We start from the raw sequence: 17962 nt of genomic DNA on the forward strand, positions 1-17962 counted from the left end.
ATTCATTGCATGACATGTTTTTTGGAAAACAAATAGCAGACCATCGGAGAAAAGTTTCATTATACTCCCTCTGTAACTAAATATAGGGCATTTTTTATGCCCTATACAAAATAAAAAAGCGGCTGACATTTTGATACAAAGGTACTTTCTCTATCCCACAATTTAAGATGTTTTTTGACTCCAGTGTAGTGTGAAAAAACGTCTTACATTATGAGATGAAGGATGTAGTAATTTTTTTAAAGTTAACACCGTATAAACGAAAATGTTTACATACACATACCTACATAATCACACGCACATACGCTATGAAAAAAAGGAGCGTTCCGCGAACAGCCCAAAAGGGCAGCACAAGTTGCCAACTGCCATTTTCACCGATGAAGTCAATCCTCAAAAAAAGACTCGTGAGCATCCGTCCAACCCGAGCAGAGCGGATGTCTGTCCCGCGTCCCATTGACAATTCAATCCCCACGCACCGTCCTCACCTCAACAGCTCTCGCCTCGCCATGCCTCTCCCCGTCCTGCTCGCCCTGCTCTGCGCCCTACACGCTCCCGCGAGCTCCGCGTCCACGGAGACGTACTCCCTCTCGCCAGGCCAGTTGCTCGCCGGCGGCGACAAGCTCGTCTCCAGCGGCGGCAAGTTCGCGCTCGGCTTCATCCAGATCCCAGGCAGCGACAGCAAACCCTCCGGCTCCGGCGGCAACAGCACTCAGTTACGCATATGGTTCAACCGTGTTCCCAAGCTGACCTCGGTGTGGGTAGCCAACAGGGGAGGCAGCCCGGTGACAGGCGCCGCCTCCCCGGAGCTCACGATCTCCGGCGACGGCAACCTCGTCATCGTGGACCACGGCAAAGTCGCCTGGTCCACCCAAGCCGCCGCCACAGCCAGCAACAACAGGACGGTCCTCCTTCTCCTGGACACCGGGAACCTCGTCCTGCGCAGCGCCTCCGACGTGCTGTGGCAGAGCTTCGACCACCCCACGGACACTCTGCTCCCCGGCGCCACCATCGGGCTGGACAAGGTCACCGGCCGGAGCCGCCGCCTCGTCTCCAGCAAGAACCGGATCGACCAGGCTCTGGGCCTCTACTCCATGGAGCTGGGCCGCAGCGGCGTCGTCCAGATGCTGTGGGACTCGTCCGTGCCGTACTGGTCCAGCGGGGAGTGGAACGGCGGGTACTTCAGCTCGGTGCCGGGGATGACCGCCCGCCACCTGTTTGGCTTCACGTTCGTCAACGACGACCGGGAGGTGTCCTTCGCCTACCACCTGCTCGACGAAACGATCACCATGTACAGCTTCCTGGACGTGTCCGGGCAGAGGAAGGTGTTGGCCTGGCACGAGGCTACGCAGAACTGGGCGACGGTCTACACCCACCCCACCGCGCAGTGCGAGGTACACGCCGCCTGCGGGCCATTTACGGTCTGCGACGACAACGCGCCGACGCGGTGCAGCTGCATGAAGGGATTCTCCGTGGGTTCGCCTGAGGATTGGGACCTTGATGATCGGAGCACGAGCGGATGCAGGAGGAACACTCAGCTGAATTGTGCTAGCATTAGCAGCGGCACCATGGTTGGCATGGCTGACATGTTCTACGCCATGCCGTCCGTCAGATTGCCCTATAATCCCCACAGCGCCGTTGGACATGTCGCCAGCGCAGTCGAATGCGAGCAGGTCTGTCTGAGCAACTGCTCTTGCAGTGCATATACCTTTGGAAGTGGTGGCTGTTCTATGTGGCATGGTGGATTGCTGAATGTAAAACAACACCACCAGATTGATGGTGCTTCCAGCGGTGATGGCGAAATTCTTCACATCCGCCTCGCGGCAAAAGAGTTCCGGACTCGGAAAAACAACAATGTAGTTATCATTTTAGGTGCCATTGGTGCAGGCCTCAACGCTCTGGGTATCTTGGTACTCATCGTAGTGCTACGCAGGACCAGGAGGAACAAAAGGTACAGTGAAACATTAGACAAAATCCATGGTGGTAGTGGGCTTGTTTCATTCAGATACAGCGATTTGCGGCGTGCAACTAGAGATTTCTCGGAGAAGATTGGGGCAGGTGGTTTTGGTTCTGTGTTCAAGGGGTCACTAAATGATTCGACCACTATAGCCGTGAAAAGGCTTCACGGTTGTTATCAACAAGAGAAGCAATTCAGGGCTGAGGTGAGTTCAATTGGAATCCTCCACCATACAAATTTAGTCAAAATAGTTGGTTTTTGTTGTGAGGGCGACAAGAAGCTTCTTGTCTATGAACACATGCCAAATAGTTCCCTTGATGCCCATCTGTTCAGGAGCAGTGCCAAAACTCTGAATTGGAGAACCAGATACCAAATAGCTCTTGGAGTTGCGAGGGGGCTGGCATACTTGCACGAGAGCTGCCTGGACTACATCATACACTGTGATATAAAGCCGCAAAACATACTTCTGGACGCATTGTTTGTTCCTAAGATTGCTGACTTTGGGATGGCAAAGCTTCTGACAAGGGATTTTAGCCGGGTCATGACCACAACCAGGGGCACAATTGGGTACCTTGCCCCTGAATGGATCAGTGGAGTGGCTATCACACCCAAAGTCGATGTGTATGGATATGGGATGGTGCTACTGGAGATCATATCGGGGAGGATGAACGCGAACGGAGAATGCGGCAGCAGTGGTGATGGCATTGTTTATTTCCCCATCCAGGTGGCACGCAAGCTTCTCGAGGGAAATGTCACGAGCTTCGTGGATGATAGGTTAAACGGTGATGTCATCATCGACGAGGTTGAAAGGGCTTGCAAGGTTGCCTGTTGGTGCATTCAGGACAGGGAGTTTGAACGGCCAACGATGGGCAAGGTAGTCCAGATTCTTGAGGGTCTTGTTGAAGTCGACACCCCTCCGATGCCTAAGCTACTTGAAGCTATCGCCGGAAGATCAAATTCAGCATGCACCTGACCTGGTAACCATTTTCTTCTTCTTTAAACTGAACTCGCCTAACCCATTTATTTACTCTAGCACCTAACCTGCTATAGACATGGTTTGAAATGATACAGCAGGCAAGTATATTGATTTGAGAACCTTTTGTTATAAGGGAATTTGAGAATTTTCATAGCAATTAGCAATGAATGCTTGCGATGCTATTCTCACAACTATCTCACACATGGCAGAGTGGAACTTGTCTGTTGAGCTTGCACTTCTGTTGCTACTACAGTCTAATGGAGCATTTCTCAAGCACCCGCTGGTTCGATCATCTAGCTCCCAGTCCTCTGGTGATCTCACGGTGAAGCCCTTCATACAATTTCAAGATGGCAGCATGTTATAATTGCAATTGTGAGCTTTCTATCCACATATATGCCCATGTATCATCACAATTGCTGCCAAAAACCACCATTTTCATAAAGGTTTGCTGAAAACACCGATTTTCAGTAACCACGTTGCAGAAAGCACTAACCGATCAATTGACCGCGTTTTAACAGTGAACCCTGATGTCCCGGCCCCACCAGTCAGGGCCACATGGCAAGTGGGAGACGGCGACCGCGAACGGCCGTTAACGGTGGCTTGCATTCACCTGGTCTAACATATATGTCCATGTACCAGTCTCGAAGAAGCCAAGCGCGTACCTGTCGTTCCGGGAGACGAGCTTGTTGCCGCTGCCAAGTGGTTGGCGAGCTGAGATGGTGTCTGTCGTAGCAGAGCTTGTCACACCGATGTGTAGGTGGAAGATTGCGGTGAAAACAAAGATGAGGAGAAGGCGAGCTTGCAGTTGCAGAGAGAGACTGCAGATGTAGCAGGAACGTAGGTGGTTCTTGCCAGAAAAGCATTGTGAAGTTAAGTAGCTATTCAAGTACAACCATCAAATTAACTAGTGGAGGGAAAAGATGTTCCATTGGCGATCTAGGATCGGGTGTTAGGCTTAACTTAGTGATGAGCTGCACGACCAATGGGCATGGCAGCGACGTCATCTCGTCTTCCTAGAATATAATACTACTGCTCATGAACCTAAAATATTTTTGTTTGCCAGTTTCCTGAACCTAAAATAAGTTGACAATGGGCAACACCAATACAGCAGAGACAGGAACACCAATACAAGTGACTAAATTTTGTACTAAAGCTAGTACAAAGTTGAGTCTTAATTTGGGATGGAGGGAGTACTTGCCTGAATTTAACAAACTGAAAATGGGCTAGTTTTGAGACTAACCAAGGGAGGCTATTGATTGTCTTTTGAGTGGACGTGTTACTGCCACTAGTGGATGAAAACCAGTGGCAAATTAACAGATGTTTTCTGATGTTCTTACTGCCCTCTCAGTGCAAATTGTTTGTTACTGTTTGGTGATGTAAATAGTCCAATTTCGAAGGGTCAAACTTTCAGGGGTGTTAGATGAGAATACGGCAACATGTCCGAGTAGGATAGAATGACAGGATCGTGATAGACTGTCGGTTTCCATGTATAGTTCAAACCGACCTAGCTAAGCTAACTTGTATTGCAAGTCTGTACGTGTATATATGTTGATCAATGAAATCAATCGAGGCGTGCAATTGCAGCCCGATACTGTTATCTTACATGGTATCAGCTTGACCCTCGATCCTTAGCCTCCCTCCTCTTCCAACCTCGTATTCTCCAAACCCTAGCCTTGAACCTCCATCACCATGACTCCCAAAGAGATCGCCGCCAAGGAAAAAGAGCTGAACGAGCGTGCCAACGCTCTTGACGCCCGCGAGACCCAGCTCAATCAACAAGCCACCGACACCGGCAAAGCAAACGCAACCTCAGCACCTAGCCCTTCCACCTACGCCACCTCCATCAAAATCCATGTTCCCATTACCCTAGACCTCGCTGCCTCCAACTACACCAACTGGCGCGAGCTGTTCCTTGTCGCCCTTGGCCGCTATGGCCTCACCTCCCATGTCGTCAGCAAGGACGGTGCTACACCCTCCGACACCTCGCCCACCTCTGATTGGGGCCGCGATGATTATACGGTCCTCTCCTGGATCTATGGCTCCATCTCCGCCGATCTTCTCGGCATCGTCATGCGCCCTGGATCTTCGGCGCGCACCATCTGGGACGCCATCGAGAACCTCTTCCGCGACAACAAGAAACATCGGGCGATCCAGCTCGAGGCGGAGTTCCGTAATACCCCGCAAGGCGACATGACGATCAGCGACTACTGCACCAAACTCAAGGCTCTCGCGGATGCGCTTGTGGACGTTGGCCAACCGATCAGCGATGAAACACTCGTCCTCACCCTCCTCCGCGGCCTCAACGACAACTTTGCACATCTCCGCTCTTTTCTTCCATTTCAGGTTCCCTTCCCCACGTTCCTGCAGACGCGCTCAGCACTAATCCTGGAGGAGAATCAGAAGAAGACCGACGCCAAAAACACCGCGTCCACGGCGCTCTGGGCAAGCGGCAACAGCGTTCTCTACGAACGCGCTCCTCCTTCCGGCTCCGGGGGCGCGACTGGCGAGCACGCTCCCTCCTCTGGCTACGGGGGGCGGACGTGGCCAGGTCTCTAGCAACACAAGCTTCACCAATTACAACAACCGCGGCGGCCGCCGCGGCGGTCGCGGTAGTGGACGCGGCGGACGTGGACGCGGTCGCAGCGACAACCCGTGGCAGTTCAACCCCTGGACCGGTGCTCCTACGCGCGCCAACCTGCTTCAGCAGCAGCACTCTGTCGTCCCATGGCAGCAGCCTCAGACGCCATGGCAGCCTCGCCCATGGCAAGCTCCTACACAAGGTCTACTTGGTTCCCGCCCACCAACACCAATGGCTCCGCAGGCGTACCCTGCTTATGGCACCAACAACCAAAACCTCTCCATGCGGCCGTCAACGTCCTCAAGCTCGGCGATCGACCCAGCTCTCCTAGCGGCCCTCAACAATATGCAGCTCCCTGGCTCACACGAGTGATACATGCGAAATCATTCAGGTGAGCTTACGCACCCGGGTACTGCTATCCTGGACGTCCATATTCATTGGGATGTGTGCTACACGGAACGAAAAATATTAGGGGCCACATTATCTGGCAGTGTTTTATAGACATAAGGGACCGCGATCGCCTACTTGGGCTAGGGGGGAACTGTACCAGATGGCCCATCCGCTCGCACAAAAGGACAGACACATGTGGGCTTCGAAAGCAAGCATCTCCAGAAAGAGAGACAGAGGAGTCATCCGCGGTCGCCGCGTGACATTTTCTCCTCCGTCTTCCTGTGGAGCTAGCTCGGCGGCGGGGGAAGAAACGAGAGAAGGAACGAGATCTGAGAGGCAGCTTCGCTTGCCGGGGAGGGAGGAGGGGGGATCATTCGCCAGTCCGGGTGTTCTAAATTTCTGTCTACTATTATCAGTGATCTGAAGTCTGAACTGGCTAGTGGCCGAGTCTGAAGTTGAGCCTCCTGAGCCAGACGGAGTGCAGGATCATGTGGAACATGTCGAGCCTCTCCGGCGGCTGCCGCAGAGAGAAGATTGATGATTTGTCATTATTTATACGCTGTCCTGAAGCATTGCAATAAATCTCCAATAGGTTTGACACTGCAACCGAACCCTCTACACTAGCCTTAAAAAGCAACATGCTGTCATCTGCAAACAAAAGGTGGTTTATGGATGGGGCTGTTGGGGCCACCTTAATACCTGCAAGTGATGACTGTGATCTGGATTTCAGGAGGCATGAAATGCCCTCTACTGCAATCAAGAATAAGTAGGGGGAGATTGGGTCTCCCTGTCGGATTCCTCTGGTAGGTCTGAAAGACTCGAGCTTCTCACCATTAAAAAGAACAGAAAAGGATACTGAAGAAACCATACCCATTACTGTGGTGATCCACTGCTGAGAAAAGCCCAATTTGCTCATAATGGCCTTCAGATATGACCACTCCAATCTATCATATGCCTTCATCATGTTCAGCTTGAGAGCACAAAAGCTATTAGTCTTGGATTTGGACTTCTTCATGAAATGTAGGCACTCGTATGCACATATGATGTTATCAGTGATTAATCTTTCCGGTACAAAAGCAGACTGATTTTCAGAAATTATGTCAGGCAGAACTACTTTTAGTCTGTTGGCTATCACTTTGGATGCAATCTTATAGATTACGTTGCATAGACTAATGGGTCGAAACTGAGAGAGTAAGGTAGGATTTAGAACCTTTGGGATCAGAACCAAAACTGTGTCATTTATACTCTCCGGGCTTTGCTCTCCTCGGACTATGCTCAGCACCACCCTCGTCACGTCGCCACCACAAATACCCCAATGGTGCTGAAAAAAAACATATGTAGAGCGATGGCCAGCCACCACCAATCGTGCAACCCCATGCGGAGCATTTGACCGGCCCAGTGCTGGAGTGGTTTGCCAGTGTGTTTTTTAGTTTCTTTTCTTCTTCCTTTTTATTTTTTATTTTTAGCGAAATAAAAAATATGAAAAATGTTCATCAATTTTAATATATTTTTACAAAAATTTAAAATATTTGGTATTTTTTCAATAATTTTTAAACTGTTTCAAGATTAAAAAAAGTTTATGAATTCAAAATTTTATCCCAAATTTTTAAAAATGCTGCAGAGTTTCAAAATCTTTTGGTGAATTACAAAATGGTAATTAATTTCAAAAAAGATTCCAAATTTCAAAAAATATTCAAATGATTGTGAGATTTAAAAATGTTACCTAATTTGAATTATTTTCACTATTTTAAAATATGTCCAAGATTGTTTATAAATAATATGAATTCAAAAAAATGTTCATGAATTTGAAAAATGTTGCCATTTTAAAAAATTCGTGATTTTTTTATCTGTTTCTAAATGTACTTGTATTTAAAAATAAAATAAAACACAAAACACAGTTAAAACAAGTAAAAAGAAAACACGGTAAAACCAGAAAAAAGATGTAGGCCCTAGTACCTTCACAAAACAGATGGTAACAAATAATACAAAAGCCCAAAATTAGGCCAGCCCGTTAACATGCAGGGTGCCCGTTTGGTTGCTATCTGGCGCGGATTAGGACCCGCCACCATGAAACAGGCATGTGCATGGGCCGAGGATCTCAAAGGAGGATAAAGAGCCCCAGCTGATGATGCTTTGATCACCTGTTTTACATCCAGGCTTGCCGAAAGATCGAGTTTAGCATGCACCTAACAAGTCTGTTCTTTATCTAAAATAATATTTTTCCCTCCATTTTCTCCCCAAAATAAATTTTAGAAAAAATAGTTTCCTTCTATTTTTCTTTTTAAAACCATGTGAATCATGCAACATGTTTGATTCGAGAACTTCGAAATTTGTCATTGCCATGACCGGCCTTGTCGTGTTTCTTATTTCTTAGGCCATGTTTGTTTCAACTTTGATTGTATTCGAATCATATGTGGATTCGCTTCACTGGCAAACCTGATTCTATGGCCTGCGGAATCAGTTTTACCACTGAAGTACACTTTGATGTGCTTTAGGCAATTGCACTGAAATGGCTCAAATCCAGATTCAGCTTCACTGGCAAAGCTAGTTCAAACTAGTTGTTTGTTTTAACTTCACTGACAAAGCAGAATCTAGTCCCTGAATCTCAAACGAAATTGTTGTTTGTTTCAGATTCCATATTCAACTTCACTAGCAAAGCAAATCTGTCCCTGAAGCTCAAACGAAATAGTGATCGCAATCGTAGCTGAGCGTGCGTCAATTGTCAGCTCATTATTTAATTGGAGATGAAAAGCTTTGTTCACCCACAATACACAACTCTTGCTAATCAAAACTCACCCAAGAGCAATTCGACGCTTGAACTAACAAATGAATATGTACCAAAAGGATAGAACCAAAATTCTTTTTTTTATTTTTTTATTTCTCTATTTACTTACATTTTTCCTTATTATTTTTCATCTTTTCCTTGTGTTACTCTACCACATGAATATTATTTGATGAGCAAAAAAGACTAGCTAGGCATTATTGGGTTGAGCAGCCTTTACCTCATCAAACAACACTTTGAGCTTTCTTCGGGATTTGGCACAAAGGCTTGTTTTGAGAAACATTAACAACTAAAAAAATGTGAACACCTTTTTAAAAATACATGAACATTTTTTACATATAATAATATAAAAAATATATTCATGAACATGTTGTCTTGGTATATGCAAACATTTTTTAAACATGAGCATCTCTTTGAGAAGTAATGAGAAAAATTGTTTCAAATACAAAAGTAATTTCTAAATTACATGAACATTTATTTTCATATGCGTGCACATTTTTTATTGCAACGAATGAACACTTCATTTCCACATACATGACCATTTTAAAGAAAAATACATTCAAAAAATAAAATCACATTAACATGTTTTATTTCCCTGGATATTGTATTTTTGCAACAAGTGAACATTTTTTCACTTACTATTTTTAAACTGGATATATAAAACTAGTGAATACATATAAAACTGTCCTTAGAGATGTGGACAGCCATCCAAGAATTGTGTATGAGGTGCGCAACCTGCAGGCTATATCAAGCGTCAAAATAAATGATGACTTCGAGGAATAGTTGGTAAGCTTTGCTCACCAGCTAGCCAGTCAAACCTAACGCAAGAGCAGTTGGACACTTGGAGTGCTCACAAATGTATCTGCACCAAAAGTATACAGCCAAAATTGCTTAATTTACGTCCATTGTGGCAATCAGCAGGCCGGCAAGTATTGTTGTTTGTTTGTCTGACAAAGACAAGAATGGATATTTTTTGGTTGTAGACATACCTCACCTCACATGCATTCTGGCATTCTACAAACATGGCTAAATTAAGACTGTTTCAGGTTGGTCAAGAGTATAGCACCCAGACCACATCGTTGCCGTGATGTGGATGTTGTGCACTTCATCGCTAAATTAGACCTGAAGAAGATCTTCAATCACAGCATACTGACATTTTTTGCTCCGCTATCAAGGAAAATAGCTGCGACATGTATCCATCCCACGCCTTAGATCTGGTGAAGAAAGACTAGACGTGAGGCAGGCGGAGTGTCAAACTTTTCGACGAAACTGCCAATCCAATAGTTGTGCAGTTCCTCACTAAATTAAGCCTGAATCTCACATCTTCACAGGGACGTTTTTCACCCCATTGGTTTGGCGGTTGTGCTTGACTACTAGTTCACCACGCTTAATTATTTCTTGCCATGGCGGCCGAGCGGAGCACCCACCCTACTACACAACAGTTGCGGTCTCTCCAACTGCAAGCTACCCCTCTCCCTCTCCCTTGGTTCACCATGCCTCTCCTCCTCTTTGTGTTCACTGTCTTCACCTTACACGCCGCCGCCCCTGCAAATTCTGCCACGACGGACACCATCTCCGCCGCCCAACCACTCGCCGGCGGCGAGAAGCTCGTCTCCGGGAATGGCAGGTACGCTCTTGGCTTCTTCGAGACCGGCAGCGACTCCAACTGGTACATGGGCATATGGTTCAACACAGTCCCCAAGCTTACTCCAGCGTGGGTCGCAAATAGGGACGACCCGATCAAGAACATCACCTCGCTGGAGCTCACGATCTCCGGGGATGGCAACCTTGTCATCCTGAACCGGTCCAGCAGCTCCATAATATGGTCTTCTCAAGCAAGAGCCACAGCCACCGACACCATTGCTGTCCTCCTGAACACTGGGAATCTCGTCCTGCAGAACAGCTCTTCAAACCCATCAGATGTTTTCTGGCAGAGCTTTGACTACCCCACGGACACATTTTTGCCCGGGGCGAAGCTTGGGTATGACAAGGTCACCGGCCTCAATCGCCGCCTTGTTTCTTGGAAGAACTTGATCGACCCAGCCACTGGAGCATACCATGAGGAGTTAGACCCCAGCGGCCTCGACCAGTTCCTCCTGACACCGCTCAACTCTTCCACACCGTATTGGTACAGCGGTGTCTGGAACGGCCAATACTTCGCCTTGATGCCAGAGATGTCAAACGGCTATTTTATGAATTTTACATTTGTCGACAACGATCAAGAGAAGTACTTCATGTATACCTTGCATGATGAAACCACGGTCATCCGTAATTATGTGGATGTCTCAGGTCAGGCAAAGACCAATATGTGGCAAGAAAGCTCACAGAATTGGGTGCCGATGTTTGCCCAGCCCAAAGCTCAGTGTGATGTCTATGCAGTCTGTGGACCTTCCACCATTTGCGATGACAACACGCTGCCATCTTGTAACTGTATGAAGGGCTTCGCCGTGAGATCGCCCAAGGATTGGAAACTATATGATCTAACCAGTGGGTGCTTGAGAAATACTCCATTAGACTGCAGCAACAGAAGCACAATTTCGACAGATAGGTTCTACCCCATGCCATGTGTTAGATTGCCCCAAAATGATGATCATAGCAAGCCAGCTGCTGCTAGTTCTGGTGAGTGTGCACAGATCTGCCTGGGTGACTGTTCTTGCACTGCATACTCCTTTGTGAAGGGCGAATGCTCTGCTTGGCACGGCGAATTACTTGACTGGAGACAGCATCAGTGCAGTGACAGTTCAAGCACAAATGGAGAAACTCTTTACCTTCGCCTTGCTGCCAAAGAATTTCCCAGTCAGCAGGCTAGCAGAAGAGGAAAAACCAATGTTATACTCGTCATCAGTGCAACTGTTGCTTCGTTAGGCTTGTTAGCAGCACTGGTGCTACTAATCATTATTTGGAGGAACAGAACAAAGTTATCTGGTGGCACACTGAAAATTGCTAAAGGTGTCAATGGTATCATCGCGTTCCGGTATGCTGATTTGCAACGCGCAACTAAAAGTTTCTCTGAGAAGCTCGGAGGAGGCAGCTTTGGTAGTGTGTTCAAGGGGTCTCTGGGTGACTCGACAACCATAGCGGTGAAAAGGCTTGACCATGCTAACCAAGGAGAGAAGCAATTCAGGGCGGAGGTGAGCTCCATCGGGATCATTCACCATATCAATTTAGTCAGGTTAATTGGCTTTTGCTGCGAGGGTGGTAGGAGATTGCTTGTCTATGAGCACATGCCAAATCGTTCTCTCGATCTCCATTTATTCCAGAGCAATGCCACAATGCCATGGCATGCCAGGTACCAAATCGCCCTCGGAGTTGCTAGAGGATTGGCCTACTTGCACGACAGCTGCCAAGACTGCATCATACACTGTGACATCAAACCAGAAAACATCCTCCTTGACGCTTCGTTCGCTCCGAAGATCGCCGACTTTGGGATGGCCAAGCTTCTGGGAAGGGATTTCAGCCGGGTGCTGACCACGGTGAGAGGGACTGCGGGGTACCTCGCGCCTGAATGGATCAGCGGCGTTGCGGTCACAACAAAAATCGATGTTTACAGCTATGGGATGGTGCTGCTGGAGATCATATCTGGGAGGAGAAATTCTTGGGCACCATGTTCTTGCGGCGGTGACCATGGTGTTTATTTCCCTGTTAACGTTGCCCAGAAGCTTCTCGAAGGCAGTGACATCGGGAGCTTGGTGGATCACATGTTACATGGCGATGTCAATCTGGATGAGGCTGCAACGGCTTGCAAGGTCGCGTGCTGGTGCATCCAAGATGATGAGTTTGATCGGCCGACGATGGGAGAAGTAGTTCAGATTCTCGAGGGGCTGTCTGAGATCAGTGTGCCCCCGATGCCCAGGGTGCTTCAAGCTATGAGCGGCAGGGGAAGTTCGCATTCGACATGCTCCTAATAAATATGTTAACTTTTAAGGGAGTATTTCTATTCTGGAATCCATGGAATTACTTGTAATTTACATGTGTCAGAAATGAAGTTGCTATTTGTTAAAAATATATTTATATACTTGAAAGATAGACCGTTTGTGTGAGTAGTACAAGTGTATCGATTTGATCGATAAAACAACTATATGTGGCATTGGGAGAGAATACATAGTGTTCCCGTAGCTTGGATGCTGCACGAGCTTAGGGAAACTTTAATCCATTCTCAAAAGTTAGTGTCTAAAGGCACATCTTCAAAACTTAAGTTCCAAAAGTTCCTGGGTATTGGGAAGGTGCCATCTAACCATCCCCAAAGCCCTAGTGATACCAATCTTCAGGTAAAGGGTCGGCGTTTCGGAGGGATGAAGATCCTAGATCAGATTTTGAGTACAAAGGAGATTCTCTTCAACACATCTTTGTTGATGAAAGTGCTCTAACAAACAAACAGAGACAAAGATCCCTCCAAAAACTTGTCACCCTGTACATAAGGCGTCCATTTTGTTTTTCTTCTATATATGAAAAGGCAATGCTCCTGCCGGTTTCTCGAGAGAAAAACACAGAGACAAGATCTTCAGGTTCGGGGCGAGGTGATTTGCCAACATCTTAGAGATGGTCTTCGCCACGCTATGATGCACCCAGCCACCCATGGTTTTCCCCTTGAGTATATTTTTCCCACATTCAAATTTGGTGTCTTATTATTGATCTGCTTTTGCGCCTAAGATAAATCTTGATAAATTCAAGGCCTTAATCCAAAATCGCCATCGGTCAAACCTCAAAGTCAAGCTTCTGATTAGAGAATTCTTGTACATAAACTTCCAGCAATGCACATGTGAGCGTTCACTTCAGAATATTTTCACCACATAAACAGACAACTGATAATTCCCTTAATTTCACTGCAGTGGACTTCACCTAGGCAAGAATTGTTTGACCAAACAAATCGACCCAGGCTTTAGTTTCAAGAGATAGTGGAACACTCCTTGATAAGTACTGCCTCTATTCACAAATATAAGATGTTTTGGATGTTTCAATATTAACTACATATGGACTGAAATGAGTGAAGAACACACTAAAGCATGTCTACATACATCCTATTCAAAAAAAAAAAAAATCGTATACATTTGTGAACGGAGGGAGTAGTACCTAGGAGTAATTAATAGAGTAGTGACGTCCCAGCTCCCACCGGTGAAGGGCTGAAGGCAATCTCTGCCGTCGAGCACAGGTTTGGCCCGTTCTCCACCCCAGGACTACGGCACGATGTGTGAGCTCCAGACATGATCGGACCTTCAGACAACCGCCGACGTATATATATTTCAGTCGTATTCGGGTCCTTTAAAGCCAGTCGTACTCGGGAGTCGGGTCCTTTAAAGCCGTGACGACTAGGCGGCCGGCACTCTACTGTACCCCAACGGCTGCTGTCGTGTGGCTGGCTTCCTTATCATGCTCAGTTTGCTCCCTTCGTACACCATATAGTTGTGCCGCACGCCGAGGCAGCATTTCCACGTCTCAAGAAATAGAGCAGCAACTCTAGTTTCTTCGCACCACCATGCCGAACCCGATCATCGTCGTCGCCTACGGCCTCCTCCTGCTCCTCCCCCTGCGCAATCCCACCTGTCGTGCCGCGACGGACACCATCTCAGCTGGGCAGGTACTCGCCGGCAAGGACACGCTCGTCTCCAGCAACGGCAAGTTCGCACTGGGCTTCTTCCAACCGAACAGTAAGTCCTCGCGCCATGCTTCCAACTGGTACCTGGGCGTATGGTTCAACACAGTCCCAAAGTTCACTCCGGCGTGGGTGGCCAACGGAGATAAGCCTGTCACTTTGCCGGAGCTCGCAATCTCCGGCGACGGAAACCTAGTCATCATAGACCAGAGCACCAAGTCCATCATCTGGTCTACCCAGGCCAACACCACAGCAAACAGCACTAGAGCCATGCTACTGAAAACCGGTAACCTCGTCCTGCAAAGCACCTCAAACTCTTCCCATGTCTTGTGGCAAAGCTTTGACTACCCGACGGATACTCATCTCGCCGGCGCAAAGCTTGGCCGAGACAAGGTCACCGGCCTGAACCGCCGTCTTGTCTCCAGAAAGAACATGATAGACCCTGCTCCTGGGATGTATGTTTATGAGTTGCACGAGAAGAACGGTTCTGCCTGGTTCAGTCTTGCAGCACTCAACTCGTCCATACCATACTGGTCGAGTGGAGAATGGAACGGGCACTACTTTGGTTCTATACCAGAGATGTCAGGCCGCCAGTTGATTGACTTTACGTTCGTCAACAACGAACAAGAGGTGTACTTCACTTATACCTTGCTGGATGACGCGACCATCATGCGTTTTGCGCTGAATAACTCTGGTCAAGTCAAGATACTCTTGTGGGTTGAGCGTGCACAGGATTGGGTACCAGCCCACACCAATCCCAACGACCATTGTGATGTGTATGGCATCTGTGGGCCTTTCACAATCTGCGACGAGGACAAGCTTCCTTACTGCAGCTGTATGGAGGGCTTCTCCATAAGATCGCCTGATGACTGGGAGCTAGAAGATCGAACAGGCGGCTGCATGAGAAATGCCCAATTAGATTGCAGAATCAACGACAACACAAGTATGCAAGACAGGTTCTACTCCCTGCCATGTGTCGGTTTGCCCGACAATGGCCGCAAGATAGGAGATGCTACAAATGTAGCTGGATGTGCACAAGTTTGTCTGCGCAACTGCAATTGCACTGCGTATTCCTATGGTTACAACGGATGTTTTGTTTGGGATGATGAATTAACCAATGTGAAACAGCAACGATGTGGTGATATTGGTAACAATAAGCAAGCTACTCTTTACCTCCGCCTTGCCGACAAAGAGGTGAAAAGGTTGGGAAGGAACAGGCGACGGATAATCATTGGCAGTGCCGTTGGTGCAAGTGTTGCTCTATTTGGTTTGTTGTCACTCTTCTTTCTACTGATGACTAGGAGGATGTGTGCTCACAGGATGAAAAACCTTCAAGGTGATGGTGGCATTATCATGTTCAGGTATGCTGATTTGCAACGTGCAACAAAAAACTTCTCTGAGAAGCTAGGGACAGGTGGTTTTGGTTCTGTATTCAAGGGGGTTCTAAATGACTCGTCTGCAATAGCAGTTAAAAGGCTTGATGGTGCTCGTCAAGGCGAGAAGCAATTCAGAGCTGAAGTGAGATCAATTGGGACCATTCAGCATATCAATTTAGTTAAACTAATTGGTTTCTGTACCGAGGGTGATAGGAGGCTGATTGTCTATGAACACATGCAAAATCGTTCTCTTGATGCCCATTTATTTCATAGTAATGCTACAGGCTTAAAATGGAGCATCAGGTATCAAATTGCTATCGGAGTTGCTAGAGGACTGGCCTACTTGCATGATAGTTGCAGGGATTGTATTATACATTGTGATATTAAGCCAGAGAACATACTCCTCGATGCATCATTTGCTCCAAAGATCGCAGACTTTGGGATGGCAAAGTTTCTTGGAAGGGACTTTAGTCGAGTTCTCACTACAATGAGAGGAACTATAGGATATCTTGCACCTGAATGGCTTAGTGGAACTCTTATTACAGCAAAAGTCGATGTATACAGCTATGGCATGGTTCTGTTGGAAATTGTATCAGGAAAGAGGAACTCAGGTACACAGTGTACAACCGATGACGATGATGTCTATTTCCCTGTGCAAGTCGTAAATAAACTACTGCAGGGGGGTGCGGGAAGTTTGATGGACAGCAATCTGCACGATGATGTCCATTTGGACCAGGTGGAAAGAGCTTTGAAGGTTGCGTGTTGGTGTATTCAAGATCATGAGTTTGATCGACCCACAATGGGTGAAGTAGTTCAATATCTTGAAGGTTTTCTTGAAGTCAACATACCCCCAATGCCAAGACTACTTGAAGCTATTGCAGGGAGTGCACACTCGAAATGTAAGCAATAACGTACTTGCACAAACATACCAATCCAAGCATAGCTTACTATAAATACTACTGTAGAATATAAGCAGCGAGATGTGTCATGATTACATTTGGTATAATACTGATAAAAGCCTATGGTATGTCAATATTCAGTGCTAGCATGCCTGACTTGCATCATCTTTTTTGTGTACGTGTAGCCGATTGGTACCTGGACCAAGCTTCACAAGAGGGGGGACTGAAAGATGATGGAGGCAGTGCGCCACACCATGCAGCTCACCCATGACATGAACATAGGTTGCTGCAGTCATGGAGCAGAGTTTCCCTTCAGTGATTGTCTAAACCATGGCATGAAATACCAGTGGCGCTATTAGCATTTCTGAAACTAAATGAACTGAGATAAGGTACACTGTGTTTTTCAGGATATATTGTTGTACTCTCATCAAAGGTCGATGGCACTCTTTAAGATTGGAGGTGTGCATAGAAGCACAAGTATTTTTTAAATAAATTATTGGTTGGTTGTCCACGTGATCTTGTAAAAAATGGGTGCAAGCACAGATATAGTATAATTTGGCTAGTGATCGTTGTCTATGAGTCACTCGGTAGAATAGAATTCAGCCGTCCGGGCTCATCCCCAATTCAACCAAATGTCAGGTGGAAAAAATTGGGCATGCAGGCAGGATGCGGCGAATAGTGGATAGTTGTGCCGCAGCTAGAAGGCGTATACCTCAAGCTTGGGACCAGATTTGTTGAGTCCAGCATTGGCGCCATCAGGCGTGGTGTGGCTTCCCGGCTTCACACTGGCCTGAAGGCCTCGCGGGAAACAGGAGAAGTTGCGGTGGGTGATCTCGCCGGTCCTCCTGCTCCTGTCACCGCACTCCTTCCGGGCCTTCAATCCCACCCAACGTATTTCGGATTTTCGGGGCAGGGTAGTCCTGATAACGTGGTCCTGGTAACCACCGAGGCTTTGGGGTTTCCGGGTGGCGCGACGGCGGCGGCAGAGGCGTTGCTGGGCAAGATGGCGCGGCCTGGCGATGATTAGTGAGCTCAAGAAGCCGAGCTCGTTCGCGACATCCAACAGGAAGCCAAACTTTGGGCACCTCAATAACATCATCCCTGTAAACTAAACCCATTGTATTGGGGCTGAGCAGCCTCCTCCTGCTCACTGCCAAGCTCAACTTCGCCATCTAGAGTGCGTAGCAGAGGAAGGCCTACTTTTCTCTACTCTCTTTCTATCGATGGAATGATACGCATCAATGCGTATTCGCAAAAAAAAAAAAGTTCAGCCTTCATTCTGTAAGAAAGGACGATGTCTCTCTTGAAAAGGAAAGAGTAGGAGGCTAAACTTAGCATTCCTCTGTTTCCATATGTTTCAGTCTGGCTATTCTGCCGCGCTTTTTTTTTGAAATAATATTCTGCTGCGTCTTTAAGCCGA

At 47.3% G+C, this 17962-nt stretch overlaps 4 protein-coding genes across 5 annotated transcripts; all 4 read left to right on the forward strand.

Annotated features, from left to right (window-relative positions):
* Positions 1-345: 345 nt before the first annotated feature.
* Positions 346-3974, forward strand: LOC109781577 (G-type lectin S-receptor-like serine/threonine-protein kinase At2g19130). Of its 2 annotated transcripts, XR_002237329.4 has the most exons (3): positions 346-2928; positions 3137-3299; positions 3446-3974. XR_002237329.4 is itself a non-coding variant. In XM_020340169.4 (2 exons), the coding sequence occupies exon 1, from the start codon at positions 375-377 to the stop codon at positions 2922-2924; it is 2550 nt and encodes an 849-aa protein (XP_020195758.3). In that variant the 5' UTR covers positions 346-374; the 3' UTR covers positions 2925-2928; positions 3137-3412. The 2 variants fall into 2 exon arrangements, 1 of the variants encoding a protein (XP_020195758.3); XM_020340169.4 differs by lacking the exon at positions 3446-3974 and having other exon boundaries at positions 3137-3412.
* A 642-nt stretch (positions 3975-4616) lies between these two features.
* LOC109781567 (uncharacterized) lies at positions 4617-5483 on the forward strand. Its single transcript, XM_020340158.1, has one exon. The coding sequence runs from the start codon at positions 4617-4619 to the stop codon at positions 5481-5483; it is 867 nt and encodes a 288-aa protein (XP_020195747.1).
* A 3273-nt stretch (positions 5484-8756) lies between these two features.
* On the forward strand, positions 8757-12800 carry LOC109781578 (G-type lectin S-receptor-like serine/threonine-protein kinase At2g19130). Its single transcript, XM_020340170.4, has one exon. The coding sequence runs from the start codon at positions 10081-10083 to the stop codon at positions 12580-12582; it is 2502 nt and encodes an 833-aa protein (XP_020195759.2). The 5' UTR covers positions 8757-10080; the 3' UTR covers positions 12583-12800.
* A 1229-nt stretch (positions 12801-14029) lies between these two features.
* On the forward strand, positions 14030-17053 carry LOC109781579 (G-type lectin S-receptor-like serine/threonine-protein kinase At2g19130). Its single transcript, XM_020340171.4, has 2 exons — positions 14030-16542; positions 16728-17053. The coding sequence occupies exons 1-2, from the start codon at positions 14151-14153 to the stop codon at positions 16811-16813; spliced, it is 2478 nt and encodes an 825-aa protein (XP_020195760.1). The 5' UTR covers positions 14030-14150; the 3' UTR covers positions 16814-17053.
* Positions 17054-17962: the final 909 nt, after the last annotated feature.

Source organism: Aegilops tauschii, chromosome 2 (assembly GCF_002575655.3).
Source record: "Aegilops tauschii subsp. strangulata cultivar AL8/78 chromosome 2, Aet v6.0, whole genome shotgun sequence".
Taxonomy (NCBI): Eukaryota; Viridiplantae; Streptophyta; class Magnoliopsida; order Poales; family Poaceae; genus Aegilops; species Aegilops tauschii.

What these genes read in the sequence shown, in the direction of transcription:
- LOC109781577 (XM_020340169.4), top strand. Translation starts at nt 375, where the DNA reads ATGAAGTCAATCCTCAAAAAAAGACTCGTGAGCATCCGTCCAACCCGA.
- LOC109781567 (XM_020340158.1), top strand. Translation starts at nt 4,617, where the DNA reads ATGACTCCCAAAGAGATCGCCGCCAAGGAAAAAGAGCTGAACGAGCGT.
- LOC109781578 (XM_020340170.4), top strand. Translation starts at nt 10,081, where the DNA reads ATGGCGGCCGAGCGGAGCACCCACCCTACTACACAACAGTTGCGGTCT.
- LOC109781579 (XM_020340171.4), top strand. Translation starts at nt 14,151, where the DNA reads ATGCCGAACCCGATCATCGTCGTCGCCTACGGCCTCCTCCTGCTCCTC. An exon ending in AGGGAGTGCACACTCGAAAT is followed by an intron (nt 16,543 to 16,727) that starts GTAAGCAATAAC and finishes GTGTACGTGTAG; the next exon opens with CCGATTGGTACCTGGACCAA.